The following is an 18258-nucleotide window of genomic DNA, read 5'->3' as shown; positions in this document are numbered from 1 at the left end:
TAGCCTACTGTCCATCAACCCAGTCCTGGCCAGATAAATTAACTACTAATCTCAAAGTCAGACAGTAACAATCACAGACTAACTAGTTTTGAAGACCAACTTTAGTCAGTGTGTAACACTTCACAGCAGGAACAAAATATTCTGTCAAAATCTTCAACTGCTCAAAAAAAAAGGAAAAAAAAACGGTTAATAAGATAACGGTTAATGATAATTGAGCTAATGCTAACTAAAGTAATAGCTCTACAACCTTGCCCGAACAAACTGAACAACATCGCGAGAAACGAGTTCCCGGTTGCCCTGGGAAACGTGAGTTTGATTCAAAGTGAACCCCGGTGAAACGACTACGGGACGTTTACCTATCTATAAGAACTAGCTACTGGTGCCGGTACGTTAATACAAATATTTACCTTAATTTACAGAATGTTTACATAATGCTTTGGTAATTATTTATTTATTTTGATTTTTGTAAAGGCTACACACATTTACAAGCAAGTCAGAAGCCGTGGCTGGCTAGCTAATGCATGCTGCTTGCAAAGAAATGACAAACTTCATCGACTCGAGGCTGTAGCTAGTCGTCTAGATAGCTTTTAGCTAACGCTGTTGCTGTCCACCCATGCTAGCTTAGCTAGGCTAACAAAGCTGCTTCTGTTTTCTCCAGCCTCGTCTTTAACGCGCTCCTTTGCAAAGTGTAGTTAGCTAGCTTGGCACAAATTTAGCATTAGCTAAAATTGGTAGGAAGACGTGCAGTTAACTAGCTAGCCTGACAGCTGTCTAGTTAGCTGGCCAGCAAGCTACTACCTTTCATGCTAGCTAGCTAGCTAGTTAGTTAGCTACTACAGAAGCACGTATGTTTTGATCCCCACTGACCCTAGTTGGTTGGCTAGCAACTTATATTGCATGTTTTGCACAAAGCAATACGATGAACAGACGTTACTAAACACTTGTGCTGAAATTTGCAGCTTATGAGATGACACCAGAGATGTGGCCATTAAAGTGTCAGCTAATAGTCCAAGAGCATTTTAATTTGATGCACCAACGGTATATCTTATGGCATATATGCTGGTGGTTTAGAAATACTTGTAGAACAGAAGTGTTGTAAACTATGACAAACATGTTCTTATGCATATTTAAACTTTGCTGATTGTACAGGTGAAACTGTCCTTTCTGATTGCTTCCCTAAATTCACAGAGCTTTAGGTGATTGTCAGTGCCATCCCAATTAAAAATGCCATCACCTCAAGCCTTGCAGCCAGTTCTGAAGATGAAGGTGGATGAGCTCTTCCTCAACTGGTTGAGTGAGCCCAATACGCAGGTGATACTGAAGGACTACCTCAGAAAGATCAAGAATGGAGACGAGCTAGAGTTTGCACAGGGGGAGTGTAATGGGAGGGATTCTCTTGTTTTCACGGAAAACAACAACGTCGCCTCTAAGAACAGTATTACAGAGAGGACTTCTGCTTCATTCAGCGCTTCCTGTAGCCCGCCCTCTGCCACGTTGCCATCTGGGAGTGGCTGCAGTAACAGAGTGGGACCCAGCAGCAGGGCACTGCGACGCTCCATCAGCATTAAAAAGGTAAGGCCCCTGTGCCAATCGTTGGCTTTGAAAGGCGCTGTGGTTCAAGAGCATCCATCCTTCTGTCATCATAAAGAGATGAAAGTTTCATTCCAGAATTAAGGTAACAATGATGAGCACAGCTGTTGTTGGTCTAATTATAATATGTAAGCATTCAGTACTTTACAGTTGACTGGGAGTAGTCAAGTGCTTTGAGTTTCTCTATTTTACCACAAGAGGCTGCTGAGTGCCTGACTGTCTTTGGCCTCTGAATTTAGGGTCTCTAAGAGGTCACACTTTGTGGAGTGAGTCCTTTGCATTGTGTAAAGAAATACTTTCCATGTGTTCTCTTGGACTTTGGGCCAGAGAATGAGAGGTGGAAACATTTTAAGTCCATCCATGCCTGGAATGATAATGATCTTCCCACTGTGTCCTGGTCAGTGAAGTGGGTGGATCAAACTCCTGAGGTCTGGACAGCTCAGACCTATGCAGGTATGCAGCTAATCATATTCAATGATCAATATTGTTACTAGCCACACTTGTAACTAAAAATTATATAAGGAAGCAGTAATCCTTATTTGTACTGATTACCCAGACCAGTAAAAGAAAGGAGACATTTCCGTATGTGAATGCATGCAATGTGGGGTCAGTGAGTTGGACAGACAGCTGCAGCTATGAGTAGCAGAGTAGCATCTTAATATGTTCGAGATCATTTACCAAGCCTGCCTACACCTAAAAACTTGACACGCTTTGTTGAAATGTAATTCTATATGTGAATAATTTTGTTCATAAAAGGAACTGACTTCTCTTTGTGTGGGATGCTGTGTGGTTGGCATAACTTGTCATGAGGTTTGTCTTCATACTGGGAAAACCTGTCTTACTGGGGTGTGATATGCAAAACATTGTTGGCAAAGCAAGCATGTATACACTTTCCAAAGCCAGTCCCCCTCAAACAGCATGGCAGCTGTGACGGAAGTCTCCTTTGGTGGTGGGTCACAGCCTGTCATGGTCTGCTGACCTGAATGACAAGACTCTAGTTTTGACAGAAACACTGTGGTTTCAGCACACACAAGACCATTGCAGGGTAATATTAGGCAGTGTCCTTCTGTGCAACAGACTGAGAGCAGTGCTGGCCTACTGCCCTGATACAGGAGGCATAGGGTAAATCCACAGTCCATTTTGTCATCCTTTCTCAGAAAATCCCTAAAATTTTCTTTCAGATTTTATACTGTTTTTTTTTTTTTATAATAGGCCATTTTTATGGAAAACATCTGTCTGAAATGAGTTTGTGTTATGAGTTTGACCAGTTTCTGTCAAGTTTTTCTGCAGTTTCTCATTTGTTAGGGTTTTGACAGATATGACAAGGCTTTGATTTCCGTGACCGGTCCTCTTCTGCCACTTGAATTCTACCCAGGCACTGTGCAGACTTCAGAACAACTGTTGTGCGTTCCATATTTTTCTGCTGTGACGTCAGCAGCATGTGCCCAGAACTTGTCACAATGTATTAAAGGCATTCTGCTCCTATGTGGAATAATGCTCTATTTTAGGAGGACCAAAGGAATTCATGAATACAAATTCATTCTTTAAAGGATTAGTTAGAAATTCAATTAACGTCACGGGCAGAACAGCTGGTCCAACTTTGACACAAGACACCAGCAAAGATAGAGATAGTTCCACCTATACAGGAATTAAATACTCAGAAACTGACTGGTGTTTAGTTTACATTTTGCAGAACTGTCTTCAGAGTACTACAGATGTAAACAAACTTGTTACATGCTGTTAATTGTCAGATATCATTTTTCATTCTTTGATCTTTTGAATTTCCAAAAACTAGTCTTAGTGTGTATGGCCCTTATTATAGAGCCAAACTGAATGTCAATTCATCACAATATATTTTAATGAAAAGTAGCTCCATTATTGTTAATATAGGCCTAGTTTTGGTTTATATCGGTAACACAAGTTTCATGTTCACTATTTTGGTGTAGTGTTGGCAAACTAGTTTTTTAGTTTGGCTAAAAAAGTAAAAAATTAAAAAAATTAAATAAAAAAAAATTAACTTTAAAAAAGCATTTGGTTCTCATGCGTATAGCTCAGCTGATCAAATTAAGCATTTCTGATTGGGCATTTTTCTGTGGTTCCATGAATGACAAGTCAGTAGATCTGTTGAAAGGACTGACTCCTCAGTAATAAAATGTTTTTGGGTGGTGTATTCAAAATGCACAATTAAAAAGTACACATTTTGTGCTATAATCTAAAAAAGCTAATTCATCTAGAAAAAGCCACCTTGGTTTTCAATGTTTAGTTTGTGGTTTTCAGCCCAGTGTGTCGTAATTGCAGTTTTGGTTTCAGGCAAGATGTGTCTTTCCAGTACATCGCTAAAAGTAACAGCTTCGTAATTAAAGCAGCACTGAAGTATGTGCACTGTAAATCTTTTACTCATCACCTCTTCAGTTGTTGGCTCTGGTTTAGCAAGGTCCATAGTGTGCTTTGACTAATGCAGGTGTGCTGTTTCTGTGCATGAGTGTTTGTGTCTCATTAATATTCTGCTGGCCTAAAGCAGCTTTACTAGTAATTTACTCGTTTGTGACGGGATATATTTTCTAAGTGGAGATCAAGGAAAAATCTAATGTAAGTAGTCATCTTATTTGTATGTGCAGGGCTATCATTGATGTTGATCTTGAACACAAAGTGCTGGATGTCTGGTTTTTTCAGCAAATTAATGTCTCATGAAACAGACAAAAATGGACAGCTGTTTCTGATTGCCAAAGCATAAGCCTCTTTCCACTAGTAGGGATAACCAGTTCCTAAGGCCATGTCAGGCCACTATGTGCCACTACAAACTCCTGAGGCCAGTTGTGGGGTTTTTTGTTGTACTGGAAATTGGGACCAGGAAATATTTGTGGCAGTTCTTGTTATAATATGTAACTAAACTACTAAACTGCTAAACTACTCCAGTCTCTGCATGTATCTGACAAGATGTACTATTTTACTACATCATCAAGCCATCCCCGTTCTGAGAACAGTTGGCTATCAGTGCTGAGAGAACTCTGATGAACATTATTTTATAAGCATTGGACACATTCTCTAAGCATTCTACAGTTCATTCTCTGTTTTGCCCTTTTTGTGGAACAGGGACTATATTCTGAGGCTCAAAAAAATGTTTTTACCAAACACAACTTACTGCAACACTCTATACCATTAGAATAAAGTAAAGGCCACAGACACCTTTAGGATATAAAATAATTTAATATGATTTCTGGTACTTTAGCAATTAATGATGAAAAGTACTTGAACTCTTCCTTGTGTAGTATTACTCAGAAGGCAAAATAAGATAGTCCCTTATCATGTAAACTATTTATGTGGTTATAGATGTTTGTGCTAACCATCTAACCACTGAGTAGGCAGACAATCTAATTAAATTTCAATTAGATTTAACGTAGTTTCTCCATACCTTGAGCCGGCTGCTCATTAAGACAATGTAAAATGAAATGGTAAGATTATCAAACCAGGCCTCTCCACTTTGCTGGGGCCCTGCAGGACTCACTAAGCATTTCATTGCCTGCTCTGACATACTTGGTTCAACTCAATGGCCAATTACCGAGCTATTCATTAATGGAATAAGGGGTGTTACGGTTAAGTCTGTGCTGTTGTGGTCCTCCTGGGGTGGCATTGCTGTGTAAACTGTTTATCTGGAATTCTTATTCTTTATTTAAAAGGATGGGTTTTTTTTGTTTTTTTTTTAGGCACATTGACCATCATAAAACTAAAACCTTTTGTAGTCTAATAGACTCTAGGCCTGGTATATAAAATTAAACATTTGGTATTATGGATTCCCATCTATTGACATGCACAGTTTGGCAACCACTCTGTATTCTGTTCTTCACTTGTGAGATTAATCTCACCTGCATTGCTGATTAGGTTATTCCTTCAGTGGCAGACCTTTCCTAACACAGCATATACACATAGCAGTAGCATGATAATGGTTTTATGCATTTATAAGCATGTCCGGCTCAGCACCGGAGTTGCTAGAGTTTTTCCACGTTCGTGTCACTGCTGGGCTAAGAGTGATCTGCCACCCTCAAACACCCAAGCAACAGCTGTCCTGTACTCAGAGACTGATGAGTTGGGGGTAGCTAACGAAAATTGTGAATGGTGTCTGCTATAATCTCTTACAAACACCTACATGGTGTTTTGAATAAATAAATGTGTCTAATATGGTGATTTGGTAGGTGTAGTTTGAAATGAAATATGAAGAATGTCTTATCCCAAGCCTAATGACAGTCACTTCAGGCAGACTAGAGTAAGAAAATGAATAAACTCATTGTCATGCCTTTCATCCTGATGTCCTTCAGTAGAGTTCCCAAGAATGCTAATGGCAGAAGCATTTTGCTTTGAAATGTTTGTGTATGATGACTTCCATAATTGCATGCATCATATGATGACCATTTATTGTTTTGGCTATATACTCCCTTTTAGAGCTTATTTAATATTTAGATATTAAAGTGATAGAATTAAACCTACACAACCTACATTATTTACATGGAATTTGAATTTTCAGTAATATTGGAGAAGCTTTGGATAGATGTGGATTATGTTTCAGTATGTAAAATAACAGACATATAACAGAACCACAAGTAGTCGAATGACTATAAATTGACATATGACTATAAAGTCAAATGACTGATTTTCATGTGCAATGATTGTTACTGATCTAGTCACCGGATTCATTTTCAAAACAAAATTTGGCTGTCTGGTCTGTGACCAATCAACAGCTTATTCTCTGGCTACTGCAGATTACACCAGCAAATGTCCTATATGTAGTATATACACTGCATAAAAAAACAAGACATGGAGTGCAAATTCAACTTACTACGCAAATGTGACCAATTGTTTACTAACTGCCGTGTCAACAAACGAGGGCTTTCACCTTAGTTGTTTGTTCAGGCCTGTTTCCTGTGCTCCAGAATAGTTTGTAAAGAATCTGCTACTGTTCAGAGGGCAATCAAGTGGCAGATCAATGACAATGACCACTGAATTTTACAACTTGATCATCTAGCACAGCAAAGATTGCTGCTTTCTGTTGCTGCCTTCAAAGGCTTGAATAAGATGGGTTTCAGCCTTTAGTAACTTGAGATAATACGGATGTTTTTAAAACATGTGACGTGACAACTGACCAACTAATAAGGCAACTGCAACTAAGTTTGTTGGTGTGTCCATTTTTGCTTTGCTGATCAGTGTCTTTGTGCAGTTGTCAGCCTGGCTGGACACAAGGCTTTGTTTGGAAATTGGCACTATTGGCACTGACAGCTGCCTCTTGGACAGACACGCCCGAGACTTGCTCTGTTAGTGCCAGCGTACTCGAACAGAGGAGACTTGTTTTTACATATGATGCAGAACCATCTGAGGCAAAAGTGTCATGGGTGAATGTCCACATGAGTCCTAATGCCTAACACACAACCTTCATGGTTTTGCCAGCTAGTTTTCTATAACCGCCTGTTCTTGTCTTTTTTTTATTTTTTCCCTCATTCCTCATTCTGTGGTAATTGACTAATGTGCTTAGACAACAAAAGCAGGTAGGAAGAGTGTTGCACTTATTAAACGTGGGCAGGATCATCCCTCTGGGGGAACAACAGGAGCTGGAATCCTGCTGAAATGAGTGGAAGAATGTGGGCTCTGTGATCTGCCATCTAAAAATACTTAGCATTTAAGCCAGGCATGGTATTATTTTAGCCCTGGTTTGGTAGCAGCCACAGCAGGCTGCCTCATGTGCACATCCAGTCAGTTTTACAGTGGTGCCATTTGTCAGTGCGATTTGTTCTGAAAACTGTAATGGCCGCGAAAGGGCTTTTCACAGCCGCCCCATCCCCCCCTATATCCAGTGGCTGGGTTCTTGTGGATCAGCATGCTTACAGAGAATTGATGTAATTGCTGTCAGTCTGGGTGTGTATGTTTGCACAGACTAAAGATACACTTGTTTCTCAAGATCTTGTTTCTTGAGACTGCCCAAACAGTGTATGTTGGGTCTTTTAATAGTCGTAGACTGTTGGTTAACATCATTCTGTGAATTCAGCACTCTCCCCCCACCCCCAACTGTAACACTAAGACTTGTCATCTATAATAAGGTATGGAATGGCTGGAAGCTAGAGACGCAGGAAGCAAAATAAACAAATGCCATAGGTGGTAATGCCTTTAAAACATTTTTTTTTCGATTACATTGCTATGGCCATCATATAAATTTAGATTAATAAGGTTTGCACGTCATCAGTATATCTTTGGTTTAAAACTGCAATATCATCTGTTAAACTTTTTGTGTGCATGTAGGTTTTCTTTTTAAACATAAAATTGCCAAGAATGGGTATAGAGATATAGTATCATTCAGACCAAAAGGAGGGTTTTAAGTATTAAGTTGTCATGGAAGACGTTGGAACTACATTGCTATGGTGTATATATTGTGCAGCATCTACCTAACAGTGAAACGCATGGTGGTAACACAGCGCTCTGAAACAACAGGTTTGTCTCTTTGCATAACCTTCCATGAGAGCTGTGGAATGCATGCTGGAAAGGGCAGATCCACCCCCCGCCTACAGTCTCCCCACACACACGCACACAAACACACACATACACACAGGCACTGTGACTCGCGCACAGAGACACAAACACCCTCGCCCTGTCTCCCCAGCGACTCTGCCGGACAGGGTTGCGTGACCTCAGCCAGCCGACGCTGGACATACAGGAACTGCGCAGCAGGGGCCAGCGACAGGCTGAGACGCGCAGCTGCTGCTCGCCGTTAAGAGGGCTCACACGAAGGACGCACGGCGTGTAGCGCAACCCGCCTGGCCTGCAGCCCCTCCTGCCCCGCCAGCTGGCAGCAGCATGAGGATGAAGGAGCTGTCTCTGCGGCAGGACCCCGACCTGAGGAAGGAGCTGGCTCTGCGGCAGGACCCCGACCTGAGGAAGGAGCTGGCTCTGCTGGCCAGGGGCTGCGACTTTGTCCTGCCTTCGCGCTTCAAGAAGAGGCTGAAAGCCTTCCAGCAAGGACAGGCAGGTGGTGGCAACTCACATGTACCTGTCAGGCATTCGGCCGAGCCCGTGCAGGAAACTTGCTGTGGCCAGTTTGTTGGTTGTTTTTGTTGCTGTTATTGTTGTTGTAGGTTTTTTTGGGCTGGTTATGGGAATGTAAAATTCAGGTTTGCATGACGTGTGAAGGTCAAGTTTAGCTGCCCTTGAAAGCCACGCTGAGTGTCTGTGCGTCTCCGTTGTTGAAGCTTTGAGGTAGTATCAGCAGGGCTAAGTACTCTCCTGCTGTTTACCACCAACCAGGGCACACGCCACCTTCCGCTGGCCTACAGGATGGCTTTTCCCTTTTATAGCCATGGCTGACAGAGGTGCGCTGAGGAAGATTAACAGCATTCATCTCTCACACTGAATCCTTGTCTGGCACATCAGAGCAAATATTTTCCAGTAATGGGATGCCATATAAGGGCTCATAAATTTACTTAAGTGGTCGTCCTTTTGGGACAGTTCTAAAACACTTGTAGTGCTGTGCTTGCTTAATGTAGTAGAGAGGTCTCTAGTTCAAAAAGCCATAGTGACAGTTAACAGTAAAGGAGTGAGAGTCGTGCTTTGGAGCAAGATGTAGTCGTCAGTGGTGCAATCACCCCCGTTATGAGGGAGAATGTGAACAGGCGCAAACAACACAGTAACAGCATATTTTGACACAACAGCAGGCTAAGTACTGCATGAGGGCGTTCAGCTGTTCTTAGCACTCTTAGCAGTTCCTGTACCTCTGCAGAAAGCACAACTTGATATTCAAGTTTAGACATATAAAACTGTCATGTTGTCGGTTTCGTTCTCCCACTAGGGCCTCGTTGGAATAGTAACATTTTATAACCAAATCTATCATGGAAGAAGCTTGGAGAAGTTCATGGTTATAAGGGATCACTCATAAAAAACATGTTGGATGGAACTACTGTTGCCAAAGCATGAAATGTTAGCAGAATTTCACCTCACTAGCAAGACACTGGCCTGTTAAGACACTCTGAGCTGTGTTTTGCTTGTGATCAAGGAGACTGTGCTCACTGGTTATCTCTGTCCCCACAAGCTCTCACTACTCCTCCTCAACCAGAACAAACCTGGTCCTCCTCACTGGTCTGCTGCTTTTATGTAACAGTATGTTTTGTCTGTGATGACATTTCACATTCTTCTGTCGATCACAAGGAGCCTCATAAGAATCAGAAGGCTAGTGGTGTCGTTTATGTCTGCAAACGCTTGTTTTAGCACTGTTGCGAGACGCTACATCATTTTATAGACTGCTCTCCTTGACATGATTTACAGATGCTGGAAGATGTTTAGTTCTGATGCTTAGATGCAACATTCCATATCTACAGCAAAGTAGACTGTATTTAGAAAACAACAGCTTTTAGCTTACTGTCTGTACCACAAATACACATACACCAAGTATTTGGTCAAGTAATGATAATATATGAGCGTTGTATTGTGCTTTTCGAGTACCCAAAATGCTACATTCGTACTAGAACAAAGAACACCTAAGGACAAACAAGAAAAAACAGCAGACAACAGAACGGGTTTGTATTGAGAGGGTAATATTGGGTTATTGGTAAGTTATTATATATGGGAGGTTGTAAGGAAGTAGAAAGTCAGATATATAGGAAAGACTGATGTTAAGAGCTTAGAAAGTCAGCCAAAGGATTTTGAAATTGATGCAGTAATGGAAGCCAGTGGAGATCTTAATATGGCTGTGACAGTGAGTGTGAGGTGAGAAGATGCAGCAGAATTCTGGACCGTTTGGAGCCTGTAGAGTGAGGAAGAACTGAAACCTGCAAGATGAGGAGTACAATAGTCCAAGCGACTAAAAATGAAGACATGCATGAGAGATGCATCAGCAGGGACAGAGTTTTAGCTAGAGTATGAAGATGGAAAAAGCAGGTTTTAATGACAGACCTCATGTGGGCATTAAATGAGAGATTTGTTGAGGATGACACCCAGATTTCTGACCTGGGAGGAAGGGGAGACTATAGTATCATGAAGAGAGAAAGAGTAGTAGGTGTGAGTTAATGTTCACACTTGCAACCTGGGGTTAAGGTTACAGGTGTCTCCCTGTAAATGAATGTGAAGTACCCTAATACAATGTTTGAGTTTGCATCAGTGTATGAGTATTTTCCATTACATCTATCCAATCAAGTATGTAACTTTAGTATTGTCCTAATACTGCTACCAGTAGTTTAAGTCAGAGGTGGATGGTCGTCTGGCAGAGATTTGCCCTGAGCCAGCCAATATGTTTCAATTATTTTTAGCGTATCTCTATTTTAGCGGCTTAGACCCAGCACTGCTTACTTTAGTGTATTTTTAGGAAGTTGGAACAGCTTTAACAGGTTCATTCTGTCTGCTGTCCACATCATGTCTTCTAGGCCTGTTTACTGAAACAGTGAAATAGTTTGCACTCAATGAAACTCATATTACCTGTATCAACTTGCTATTAGTGTAATCACAGATCCTTACTATCAATCTTAAAGCAAAATGTTATCATGGAGGCTGGTGAAAGTGTTCCAAGCTTGAGTGGTGGTGAGTGGTTTTTTTTTTTGGGGGGGGGGGGTTTGTTTATGCCTGCACCACTTGAAATGTCTTAATTAAAAGGCGTCACCCTGAGCAGTTTGCTGGGTATTAATGTGCTCAGGGAGCACAGCGGGCTGTCCAGAGGGAGTGGGTCCTGGGAAACAAACTGGCCCATGGCTCACTGTTTATTTCCATCTGTTTTGGCAGACTCAGGTTAAGAAAGAGGAGGCCGTGGTGCCAGCTCTAAGCGAGAGCATTCCCAAGTTCTACTTCCCTCGAGGGCGCCCCCAAGCCAATATCAACATTGACAATCTCATTTCCAAGATAGAGAAAATATTTTCTCAATTCCCCGATGAAAGAGTGACCATTGAGGACATGGGGAAGGTGGCCAAGGTAAGTGTGATTTGTAATGTGCAGCCTTCAACCACCCAGCAAAATTGTTTTCACTTGTGTAATTAGCAGAAGTCTGTAACTATTTACAGGTCTGAATGGTTTTCTTTTCCTTAATCAATGGCAAAATATTATTACAATTTCAGAAATACGTAACTTGTGTTCTGAAGAGAACCTGACAAACTGACTTCTGAGTTCTCTAAAATGGCCAAAATATATACATATATATTTTCTTACAGGCAACATTTTATTCAAACCTCAGGCCTTCAAACCGAATAATTTACAAACACAATTATTGTTCATTTACTTTTAGAGCTCCATTGAGGAACTCTTACCGGCAGGATAGTTGATTTGTTTTGCAGCAAAGTGACTATCATATAGTGAAGAGCAACATGAACACTGTGCTTATCAAATTCATGAAGCAGACACTGTGACACTAAGAGGGGGCTACTGTTCTACTGCTGTTCCTCGTAAAGAGCGCACAGTAGAGGTGTGGTGGAGACATTCCCTTTCAGAGAAGAATTTGATTATTCTCAAATATAGGTCATCTAGAATGACTTGTTTATCTTATTATTTCAGCACTGAGTGTCAGGATTTTCCTTTGTGTAAGGCTTCACCATCAGTCTGGGTCTTTGTGTATTTCGTGTCTCCCCAGGCCTGCGAGTGTCCTCTCTACTGGAAAGCTCCATTGTTCTACGCTGCTGGCGGAGACAGGAGAGGATATGTGTCTGTTCACAAGTTTGTGGCAATGTGGAGAAAGTAAGACAACGGCGTGTTTAGCATGGAGTTTCTTCCACTAATGTCAGTCACACTTGTATTAAGCAGTGCCTGTGTGTTATGTTTGTGAGAGCAAGTGCTCTTACTTCATTCAGAGTTGTTTTATATGTGCCCTATAAGTTCTTGAATAGCTCAGAGATGGCAAGTGCTAGTACTTGTTCACTTTGTTTCAGTTATTCCAGCACCGCTATAGGTAGAAAATGACCCAGCCTGACTTGTGGAGGCTTATTTCTGGAACACATGAATCTGGGCTTGTGTGTTTGAAGTGAACAGATTTGGAATCTGTGTTCTGTGATAGGCGAGAGAGCCTGAAACCATCTGTTTCCCTTTTAGAGTGCTGCAAAACTGTCATGATGATGCGTCCAAATTCATTCACCTCCTGGCCAAGCCTGGCTGTCCTTATTTGGAGCAGGAGGACTTTATCCCATTCCTGCAGGTATGGGCCATTAGCTTGGGAAAAGGAGCAGAGAGCTTGCAGATTGTGACCATTCTCTTGAGGCTAACCCAGCTCACTCACTGAGGCAAAGATAAGACTGCCGTTAACACATTGCCTAAAAGACAGGACTGCCTGCTGCTTAACTGATTGAGCATTCCATTATGGTGCAGCAGACCCATGGACAGTGAATCCCTGTTTAGACAGGAGCTTTAAATGACTTTTGCAGTTTTGTTTGACTACGCATCAGCCTTGATCAATTCAGTGAAATGGTACGTTTAATTTTATACATTTTGGGGGATGTCACATAACTAGGCCATGGGCCGTATGAGTGTTACAGTTGGCACTGTGGCCACATTGAAATGCTGAAGGTCTCTGCGTCCTCTCTCCAGGGCTGTGGGCTAACGAGGCATTATTTGCCATGCTGGCTATTCCTCTAGCCGTTAGCCCATTGGCCTGTAATGGACGCATCACTGATATTCAGGCTGGCAGGGCTAGCCACTGTGGCCCGCAGCTCCTCGCCTCCAGAGGAAATGGACTCTGGCATCCATGCTTTAATTTGTATTGTATGGCTTCAGCAATTGCTTTGACCGTTTTGATGAATGAAAAAAGTATTGTGGTGAAGCAGATCTGACTTTCCTTGCCTGCACCCAAACAGGTGATTTATGTGTTTTTCTATTATTTAATTTCTTATGGGAAAGGGTCAAGGAGTCCGGAACTCCCCTAAAATAAGTCGCTTAAATTTTGTCAGCTTTGCAGACACATCAGAATCTGACTTTCAGGCATTTGTTAAAAACAACCAATTGAATATTTTCCCCCCTTTTGAGAAATGTACGTTAGATCAAAAAATGCTGTATGCCACATATGGCTGGGCTGGGACTTCAGAAGGCCTCAACTAGCATATTGCTTTGCCATTCAAAACTCCACTTTTGTTCTTAAAGCTTTAGTACCTTTTAAAATGTCTACACATCCTCAATCACCATGATGGCCTTTGCAAATAGGCACACCAAAAGATAGGATCTCTGGTTTGCATTAGAGAAAAATCGTGCACAAATGGCTTTGACACAAGGATTTTCCTTTCCCTCATGTGACAATCATTTGTTCTGTGTTGACTTTGATGTTGGAGTGTGAGAAGCATTCTCAAACTGTTTTTTTTGTTTGTTTGTTTTTTTGTTTTTTAGGATGTGGTGGATTCACATGCAGGTCTTGCATTTCTGAAGGAGGCATCAGACTTTCATTCACGCTACATTACCACAGTAAGGGCAACATCATTATAGCAGTTTTTTTAAAACATAAGTTGCCTTTTGAGATATAAAATTAGTAATTTTAAAACAATTATTTACTCTCTTAACTGATTCAATATTTAAACATTGCAAGCCTTTTGAACACTGTGTACATCTCTATTATTGTACACAAAATTCATATTTAAGCGATTCACTTTTTTTAAAATTATGATTGTGTTTGCTCATTATTTTTACCAACAGGTAATTCAAAGGATATTTTACAATGTCAATCGGTCATGGACAGGAAAAATAACATGTTCAGAACTCAGAAGAAGCAGTTTGCTTCAGGTAGGAATTTTTTTTTTCCCTTTGTCTGTAGTCTGTGGGGGGGATTTTGGCTTTGTTTTTAAAACCGCCTTTAACTGCTTCTGAATCTGTGCTTCATAGTCACCGTTTTCTCTGACAGAATGTGGCACTACTGGATGAAGAGGATGATATCAACCAGCTCACTGAATACTTCTCCTATGAGCATTTCTACGTCGTCTACTGTAAATTCTGGGAGCTAGACACTGACCACGATCTGTATATAGATCAGAGGGACTTGGCACGGCACAACGATCAAGGTATCAGTTGGCTCCCTGTGCCCTCTGGAAACACAGCTGTCTGCTGTGATATTGAGCATTAGATTGCTGGCCAGCATCATATTGTCATAGAAAGCCTAATAGCTTTGCCTTACTTTGCCACATCACAACAAATGTTCCTACTTTTTGCTGCATTTAGTGGAAGGGATTAAGATCAATAGAACAATAACTCCCTCTCACTGTGAATTTCCTGCAGCATCTGTCTTTTCTAAAACATTTATATTTTAGTATTAAAATTATAAAAGATAGAGAACTTAACAACTACCTGCAACTACTGCAATTAAGAAGACAAAAACCACTAACTTGACTTTTTTGCTCTGTAATCATTCCTTCTGTCTCTACTTTTCTTGACAGCTATTTCCCACAGAATGATCGAGAGAATATTTTCAGGAACGGTAACAAGGTACCTTTTAGAGAAACACAATTTGTGTGTTCAAAAATTCTGGGGAATGTCTTTTCAGCTGTTTAGAGCAAGCTTAGAGCAAACCAGTAGTAATGGTTTATTTTTTTAATGTATTTTGGTCCCAACCTACAGAGACAGGAAGGTGCATAAAGAGTCTAGGTTAAGCTACTCTGACTTTGTGTGGTTTCTCATCTCAGAGGAGGACAAGAAGACTGAGACCAGGTAACCTGCAATGATCTACCTTTTTTCAGTCTTCCTTAATCATCATGTGACACATTACATCTTACTCAGCTTACCTACCTCAATTAAATGATTGGTTAAGTTTGCTTTGTAAAATGTAGGTTTAGCTTTTATGTGCTTATGTGCTTTTAGTGTTTTCCCAGGAGACTACTGAAACTATCCTTAGGTGGGCTTAATCATTTTTGATCTGTTGGCTCTGCAGCATTGAGTACTGGTTCCGATGTATGGACTTGGATGGCGATGGAGTTCTGTCTATGTATGAGCTCCAGTATTTCTATCAGGAGCAGTGTCACAAGCTGGAGGCCATGGCCATTGAGCCTCTGCCCTTTGAGGATTGTCTCTGCCAAATGCTGGACTTGGTCAGGCCAGAACTCCCAGGTAGTCTTAAAAATAAAATATGGCTAGTCAATATCATGTACCCACAGATATAATTTCATTAGGCTTTTGCTTAAAATGTAGCTTTGGCCAAGCATGTGTATTTAAAAAAAACAAACTTTTATGTGATTCTTAAAACCATCACAAATAATTATGAATGCACAGAATATTAGTTGATTGCAGATGTAGAAATGCCATCATGTCCTCTATAGACAAAATCACCCTCCGAGATCTGAAGAGATGCAAGCTCGCTCATATATTCTTTGACACTTTCTTCAATATTGAGAAATATCTGGATCATGAACAGAAGGATCCCTTCATGGTTGCAAAGGTAATGGGCATCAGAGTTAGAATGTTCAGTTTGCTATGACACAACAGCACTGTGTAATGAACTATCATTTCTTCCCTTTCAGGATGCGGAGACTTTGGGGCAGGAGATTTCTGACTGGGAGAGATATGCTGCCGAGGAATACGACGTGTTGGTTGCAGAGGAGGCGGCCAACGAGCAGTACAATGATGGGTAAAGCACCAGGATTTCATCAGCATTTCACATCACCATGAGCTCGTCCCATCCCAGGCAAAATGCCTCATTAACCGCATGAAGCATCACAAAGCTCAACCTCTCAGCTTAGGATGTGTCTGTCTTCCAGGCAGGGAAGAATGTCACTAAATACACATTTAGATGCATTCAGGTTTAATCTACACTAGGTGATTTAAAACAAAAAAAGGTATTTTGTGTATGAAAAGATGTGCAAAGAGGTATATGCTTGGCATATAAGAATTGTAAGAATTGGCATTTCTTTCCTTAATGGCACAGTTTATCATACTAAATTTAATGCATTTGCTTTTATTAGAAGCGCATGTGGCTCCCTCATGGCTATAAAAGATGAGCAACATGAAATTTAGGATCGTAATTTCCACTGTGAAATTACACAGGTTCTGAGATCACTGTGAAATTCACGACTTGGCCAGACTGAGGACCAGGGGTCTGAAGGCCTCTAGAGAACCTAAAAGAAAGTTCACAACAACCAGCTTTTTAAAGCCAATTTGGTATTTTCTGTATTACTGTAAAGTACTTTTGCATTACGCTGGAGAAAATGGTTGTGGGAGCATAAGATCGTTTTTGACCAGTTGTTATGTGGTGGTTTCAGGAGCACCACTGACATCTAAACGCAGCCTCTGTGTTGAGGCGTGCAGGTAAGCTACAGTAAGATCAGGGTGTGTTTCCCACACTCACACTGGAGTGGTCTGCTAGCTCTCTCTCCCAGGAGACCTGCCTGTTCACTCTACTCCCCCTTCACCAGGTGTTCCCAAAGCTAAAACGGCTTTAGTATTGGCAGGATATCAGTGTCCATATTTACACTGTTGGACTCTGAATCAAACAGCCAGAACAGACTAGGAGTCCACAAACTTGCCATTATCTTATGTCCGTAGAGTGTTACTTGAATTTTGTCAGATGTGTGGTTTGCAGTGTTTCTGGCCCTGGGGATTTGGTTCAGTGTTCTAACTGTGGAAACCTGGTCATACATCACTGGATTTAGAGACACCTTCCTTCCCTATTTTCCTTGCTTTTTCCATCATTGCATTATCTAGTGGAATGAAACTTCCTTAGATAATTCATCTAGTCATATTGCAGAGCATCAGTTGGGCTGATGGTTGAAATTCCCTTTCCAGCTATGAAAACATCCTGGACCCAATTGACCATCACATCACCAGTGAGTTTGACCTGCATGGAGAGAAGAGGCACCTCTTTGAGATCCCAAACCCTCACTGTAACCTGGACCTAGACGAGTATGAGTACCTGGACGATTTTGAATGACAGTCGCTGCAGCGATACAAATGTCCCCAGAAACCATCCCCAGAAAGCCAACACCCAGCAGAGCACGACCATGCAGGCTGTCCGCACTAAACCATGCCTGGAGCTATTCTCTGAACAGGACATCAACTGAGCCACCCGCAAAAGCTCTCAAGCTGATGTCCACTATAACTGGCCAAGACACCAATGTCCTGGTCAGACATATCATGTGGAAGGGTTGTGCTAGCCCAGCATCAAAGTACCTATAAAAAGCCTGATTGCTAATATCTATATCTATGCATGATGGGCAGTATGTGTGTGCAAGGCCTGTTGAGCACAGGGCCCTAAAGCCAGGCCACTGCGGTACATATGAAATACTAAATGCGCACCAAGTACATAATATACATTTTTTACCATCTAGAATTGGCTAATATGACATTCCAGAGATTAACCAAAGTAATTTCTGACTGCAGCTTGAGTTCATGGACAGTGCATTTCTAATGCAGCTGTGTCTAAATGTCTAAAAATGTCTCACACCATCAAAGGCCCTTGTATGGAAAAACCTCTAAAAATAATGTACCTGTCAGCCTCTAACTTTTGATGTTTCACAGATGTGAAAACTGTTTTAAATTATAGACATATTTATAAATAGTTGTAAATATTTATTTTGAGCTTGCTGTGTTTTCTTCAGTGTTTAGGTTTATTTCAGCTAAATGTTTTCAACAAATCATGTTTGGATTTTTTTTTCTATAAACTTTACTGTCATCCTTGAAAAACGCTTTTTATGTTGTATAAAATGAGGTCAAATAAAGTATTTAGAAGTTAATTCATCCTGTCTATTATAAAGGGTTCCATAC

The 18258-nt window shown here is 41.1% G+C and overlaps 1 protein-coding gene across 3 annotated transcripts; it reads left to right on the top strand.

The window, feature by feature from the left end:
• Positions 1–271: 271 nt before the first annotated feature.
• On the top strand, positions 272–18227 carry ppp2r3b (protein phosphatase 2, regulatory subunit B'', beta). Of its 3 annotated transcripts, XM_027032668.3 has the most exons (14): positions 274–385; positions 1189–1572; positions 11332–11517; positions 12170–12273; positions 12625–12727; positions 13906–13980; positions 14209–14295; positions 14414–14570; positions 14943–14991; positions 15124–15213; positions 15434–15609; positions 15819–15937; positions 16020–16126; positions 17281–18227. In XM_027032668.3, exons 2-14 carry the CDS (start codon positions 1225–1227, stop codon positions 17423–17425), a joined length of 1746 nt encoding a protein of 581 aa, XP_026888469.2. In that variant the 5' UTR covers positions 274–385; positions 1189–1224; the 3' UTR covers positions 17426–18227. The 3 variants fall into 3 exon arrangements, with proteins under 3 accessions (XP_026888477.2, XP_026888469.2, XP_026888486.2); XM_027032676.3 differs by lacking the exon at positions 17281–18227 and having other exon boundaries at positions 272–385; positions 16020–16130; XM_027032685.3 differs by lacking the exons at positions 274–385; positions 1189–1572 and adding an exon at positions 8166–8592.
• Positions 18228–18258: the final 31 nt, after the last annotated feature.

Source organism: Electrophorus electricus, chromosome 9 (assembly GCF_041902795.1).
Source record: "Electrophorus electricus isolate QZ-2024a chromosome 9, ASM4190279v1, whole genome shotgun sequence".
Taxonomy (NCBI): domain Eukaryota; kingdom Metazoa; phylum Chordata; class Actinopteri; order Gymnotiformes; family Gymnotidae; genus Electrophorus; species Electrophorus electricus.
Note: the sequence above shows the minus strand (reverse complement) of the source record. Positions and strands in the feature narration are given on the sequence as shown.

What these genes read in the sequence shown, in the direction of transcription:
- ppp2r3b (XM_027032668.3), top strand. Translation starts at nt 1,225, where the DNA reads ATGCCATCACCTCAAGCCTTGCAGCCAGTTCTGAAGATGAAGGTGGAT. An exon ending in ACTTTATCCCATTCCTGCAG is followed by an intron (nt 12,728 to 13,905) that starts GTATGGGCCATT and finishes TTTGTTTTTTAG; the next exon opens with GATGTGGTGGATTCACATGC. An exon ending in GACAAGAAGACTGAGACCAG is followed by an intron (nt 15,214 to 15,433) that starts GTAACCTGCAAT and finishes TTGGCTCTGCAG; the next exon opens with CATTGAGTACTGGTTCCGAT.